The 5,403-nt window shown below is 46.0% G+C and overlaps 1 protein-coding gene across 1 annotated transcript; it reads left to right on the top strand.

The window, feature by feature from the left end:
* Nucleotides 1-1,776: 1,776 nt before the first annotated feature.
* gpr173 (G protein-coupled receptor 173) lies at nucleotides 1,777-2,961 on the top strand (the record flags this gene model as incomplete). Its single annotated transcript, XM_083976035.1, has 1 exon — nucleotides 1,777-2,961. One exon carries the CDS (start codon nucleotides 1,777-1,779, stop codon nucleotides 2,959-2,961), a length of 1,185 nt encoding a protein of 394 aa, XP_083832161.1.
* Nucleotides 2,962-5,403: the final 2,442 nt, after the last annotated feature.

The raw sequence follows: 5,403 nt of genomic DNA, 5'->3' as shown, positions 1-5,403 counted from the left end.
TCCTTATACAGTACTAACACAAAGCAACTGAAGCACTCAACACAGCTGTTTTAATTTTCCAGTGTAGCCTATTTGAGAGACATGAGTGTTTTGCATACACATGCAGAATACCTTTTCACCTGCTAATCTTGTGGCAGCAAACAACTGAATGCCCGCTGCTTTGAAATTAGCAACTTTAGCGCCAAGGAGTTGGTGTTTAAATAAGCTCCTTCAAAGCAGAAGTAAGCGATCCAGTGGTTTTGGCTAACTTCTTGTCAGCAGATGGAGTTAGCAGTCCCCGCCCTCGTCCCTACGTCACCACATTCACGCGCATCCCTTGGCTGCACACACAGAGAGGACAGCCCCTTTTGGATAAAGGTTGTAGGATACAAGGAAAGTTTTCTCCTCGGCTTACAGCAGAGCAGAGTGACTGACAGACCCGTGTTTCAGACCAAACACTCTATAGAAGTGATTGCTGTCGGAAGATAGAACTATTTAAGACTTATATTAACACAAATATTCCACTTACTTCTGCTTTAATTTTAAAGAGTTTTCCAATTTCTGAGCAGTGCCCATTCCTGTCTCAACGAATGCACTAATAACTACTAGCTAAATCGCGAGCATAGTTTTTTCCATTTGTGATTCATTAACCAGGCATTGTGAATTATGCAACTTTAAAATTAACTTTAATAAAATTACTAATTCCACCGTCACAGGTGTTTAGTTCTAGCCTACTTTAGTAAAACATGTGATCTCAGTGACGTGGTTGGTGTGAGGTTGGCCGGGGGCTTGAGTCTTTTGAAACCTGCTGATCTTCGGAGGTACACAGGCCATCATACAGCAGGACAGTTGAAGACCAGGTCTGGTGGATCTGGATTTATGATGAGGCACCAGATGGTATAGGGTCAGAGTTGCCCTGTGTCAACAGTTCAGGCAAGTGTTGGTGATGGCGTCAAGGTGTGGGCCATGTTTTCTTGTTACACTTTCACACACACACACACACACTTCAGTCATATCCATATAGAGTTGTTGCTGGCCACGTTCACACCTTCATTGTCCCTTTACCGTCTTCTAATGACAGGATGATGCTTCAGGTCATGAAACTAGAGCTGACTCGGCCTCATGAACATATCAGTGAGTTCAGTGAACTTCATTGACCTTCCCAGTCTCCAGGCAACAGTCGAATACAACACATTTGTGATGTGGCAGAACAGGAGATTGGCAGCATGGATGTGCAGTTGGCACAAATGATATGATGCATCATATCAACATGGAGCAGAGTCTCAGAGGAAAGAGAGCAAAGAGAGGAACTACCCAGTGTTGGTGTTCCTGGTAGTACCACAAGTACTACCACAAGTACTACCTGGATAGGCAAGGCAATTTTATTTGTATAGCCCTTTTAACAGGGAAAAATGGGAGAAAGCTCAGGGTGAGCAACAGAGGAGGGATCCCTCACCCAGGACGGACAGACGTGCAATGGATGTTGTTACATACAAGAAAACAGTTTATAGTTTATGACACAACGTCATAATGTCATGCTAAGGTGAGTCTCCACAGACCCTAACCCCTAATTCTTTGTTTTTTCTGATTTTTTTCAGGCTCCTGGAGCGGATCAGGAGGCGAGACATCATAATACACCAATAAAGGGACCCTGCTCGACATGGGGCGATGTGGATTAAGGTGTTCCTGTTCCTCGTGAACTGCAAAAGGGGAAGCAACCACGAGGACGAAGGAACGAGCAGCAGACGGAGGAGGTGGTGGGGGAGCGGTGGCTTTGGTGCTTGAAGGAAAGGTGGTATGGGTGAGAGGGCATTCAGGATGGCCAATGGAAACGAGAGCAGCGAAGGGCCCGCTGGGCCGGTGGCGGCGGTGGCGGCTACAGCCGGAGACATGGTGGCAGAGAGTCCTTCCTCAGCCGTCTCCACCTACATCAAACTGGTGCTGCTGGGGCTGATCATCTGCATCAGCCTGGTGGGGAACCTGGTGGTCTCTCTGCTCGTGCTGAGAGACCGGGCCCTGCACAAGGCGCCGTATTACTTCCTGTTGGACTTGTGCCTGGCGGACACCATCCGCTCAGCCATCTGCTTCCCCTTTGTGCTGGTGTCCATAAAGAACGGCTCTGCCTGGACCTACAGCGTGCTGAGCTGCAAGGTGGTGGCCTTCATGGCAGTGCTCTTCTGCTTCCACGCCGCCTTCATGCTGTTCTGCATCAGCGTGACGCGCTACATGGCCATCGCGCACCACCGCTTTTACTCAAAGCGCATGACGTTCTGGACATGTGTGGCAGTGGTGTGCATGGTGTGGACGCTGTCTGTGGCGATGGCTTTCCCGCCCGTTTTTGACGTGGGCACCTACAAGTTCATCCGTGAAGAGGACCAGTGCATCTTCGAGCATCGCTACTTCAAGGCCAACGATACGCTGGGCTTTATGTTGATGCTGGCCGTGCTCATTCTAGCCACACATGTGGTCTACATGAAGTTGCTCCTCTTCGAATACAAGCACCGCAAAATGAAGCCCGTCCAGATGGTGCCGGCCATCAGTCAGAACTGGACCTTCCACGGGCCGGGGGCCACCGGTCAAGCGGCAGCCAACTGGATTGCGGGCTTTGGCAGGGGCCCGATGCCGCCCACTTTGCTGGGAATCCGGCAGAACTTGCACAACCAGAACCGGCGCCTTTTAGGCATGGAGGAGTTCAAAGCAGAGAAGCAGCTGGGCAGGATGTTCTATGTGATCACCCTGCTGTTCCTGGTGCTCTGGTCTCCGTACATAGTGGCTTGCTATTGGAGGGTGTTTGTCAAGGCTTGCACAATACCACACCGGTACCTCTCCACCACCGTGTGGATGAGTTTTGCTCAAGCCGGGGTCAACCCCATTGTCTGTTTCTTCCTTAACAAAGACTTGAAGAAAGGGCTCCTTTCCCATCTACCAGCCTGCTGCAGGACTAAACCTCAACTGCCACGAGAGCCTTACTGCGTCATGTAAGCAGAGATGATGATGTAAACCAAGGGCCAATCAACAGATGTGCTGTGAGAGTGTTTTCTTGACTTACTGTGGTATTTGATTCTACACAAGCTACTTTTAAGCAGTGGGTGGTGTAAACTAGTGAGTGTAATGATAAAAACACTGGAATGGTAAGCATGTATCTCCATCTACCAACCCATTTTCACTCCAAACTACAGAGTATGTGGAGTCAGACTTTTGACGAAGCAGAAAGATACCATACAAGTAGAACATGCAGATGATAATGCAGTCATTGTGGAGGCAGTCAGACAAACAGCCACCAACAAATTACATCAGCTGCTTCATAAAGAATGTCAGAGTTGATTGATGAGGATGTTGTTGTGACATAAAGAATCCTAAAGAAGTCTCAATCAAAAAAAATGTTTTCACCATGCTGGATTAGTTTATGGTAATGTTTGTATGGGAACAGTGGAGGGACAAGAAGAAATGAGATGCAACAAAGATTACCAGTCAGAGTGCAACTGGAGACACTGCCGTCAATGGTGTACATCTTATCCCCTAACAAAGCTGTTTTTATTAGTCTCTCATCTTGAGCTCTTGGTGATGTTTAATTTTACAGGTTAACGTTTAGATTTTCAAAAAATGAATCCAAAGACGGTTTCTTGGTGTAGAAATATTCATCAATGTAGACACAAAGAATCAAGTTTGTACGATCAGTTATCTCAACAATTTTACAGGCAAGAATCAGGTGAGATTAGAAAAAAACATTATGTTACAAAGTCATTAAAATCTGATCTTAGAAGATGGTGGGAGTCAGAGGTTTGTGATATCCGGATCTTCTGAAACTGACTGAATGAAGGACACGTTAACACACCAGTGACAGGAACATTTTCATGTGTATGATGTATTTTATTTTTAGACCAGTTATCCATGTGGACGATTGGGCTCACGGCAGAGATACTAGAAGGGTCAGGGTAAGGCCTGATGCTAGTGGAGTTTCTCTCTAACAGCAGCTTGTCAGTCTGAACACAGGTGCATAAGATGACATTGTTCCTCAGCTGACTGTTGCAGAGTCACAAACAGAGGACGTGTTTGAAATCACTTACTGTCTCTAATGTAATCCCCTTGCAGTGAGCAAGAATACAGTGTTGGGACATCAGTTTTAAAAAGGAATTAGTGATAGTCACTTTCACCAAAAAGTAACTGAGTTAGTGACTGAATTACTACGTTACAAAAGTAACTAATTACCAGGAAAAGTAACTATTGCGTTACTTTTTAAAGGGACAACGAGGAGTTTCTCCATCGGCAGAACAAAAAATTCCGCGACAATAAAAAAGTCTCATATTAATGTGGATGAATCTCTGCTACCCACACTTGTAAATGGGCCCATTTTAGATAAATATATGGTTTTGTCTCTATGGTTATTTTGTTATTATTAGTGGTGGTGGAAATGCTGGGCGAGCCGACCAGCGTTTCTTTACTTTCGGTTTCGTGGCGAGTCATGAGAATAACGCCGCCGAATCGCCGTTTATGGTCGGAACTACGACGGTATGTGATCGTCTTCCAACCTCTGACTCTAATTCTTGATGAATGAAAACATGAGTCTGTCTTGCGCCGGTCAAAGAATTTCACGGTGCACGGAGGCTCATAAATGTAGTGTGAAAACACTTCGCTTTTCCAAAACTCCTCGTTGTCCCTTTAAGAAAATAAAATGCTCTAATATGTCAAATTACTTGGACCACCCCCCCAACCTCCTGTTTATCTGGAACTAACCAACACACTCAGTATTCCTCCGCATAAGTAGACTCCATGTGGCGGAGTGTATTATTTTGTGATGGGACCTCCTCAGTCAAGTAACCACCTTATAACGGGGGGAACAGTAACTTTTTTGAGTACTTATTACTGGAAGAAGTAGCACCGTAATATATGACACACCTCCAAATGAACTAATGAATGAATGAATCCGGTGCTAATAAAGTAATTAGCAGCTGTGTGTGAAGGAGCTGGAACGATGGGGTGTGTTAACAGAGAGGAGATGGTGTTGTTGTCCTTCATTCTGAAATGTCCAGTAGCTGCTTCCTGTTAAAGTGTTCATATCTATAACTGAGTGAATGAGGCAGTGATTTCCAACAGTCCCGACTGTTCCTGTTTGTGTGAGTGTCAGAGAGGACAAAGCTGCTGTACTGAGGAGAAACACCAGGATTGAATCAATGAGCTAAAGAACCAGAGCGGTGTGACAGACATGACAGCGACGGGGTTTCCTCTCCTCTCCCGCTCTCTGTCTGACTGGTGTCTGGGCCAGTGACAGACTCCTGAAGCAGTTTGTTGTCAATAAACCTACAGACCAAACCTTGATCTGTACGTTCTTCCTCAAGGACGAAACCCCACGCTGGAGATCAGTGAAGTCAATTCTAGATCACAGTAGACAGGAAGTGAGAGCATGCCCCCCCACAGAGCAGCTTC

This window comes from Trachurus trachurus, assembly GCF_905171665.1.
Source record: "Trachurus trachurus genome assembly, chromosome: 7".
Lineage (NCBI taxonomy): Eukaryota > Metazoa > Chordata > Actinopteri > Carangiformes > Carangidae > Trachurus > Trachurus trachurus.
The sequence above is the reverse complement of the archived record's forward strand: the minus strand, read 5'-3'. Positions and strand labels throughout refer to the sequence as shown.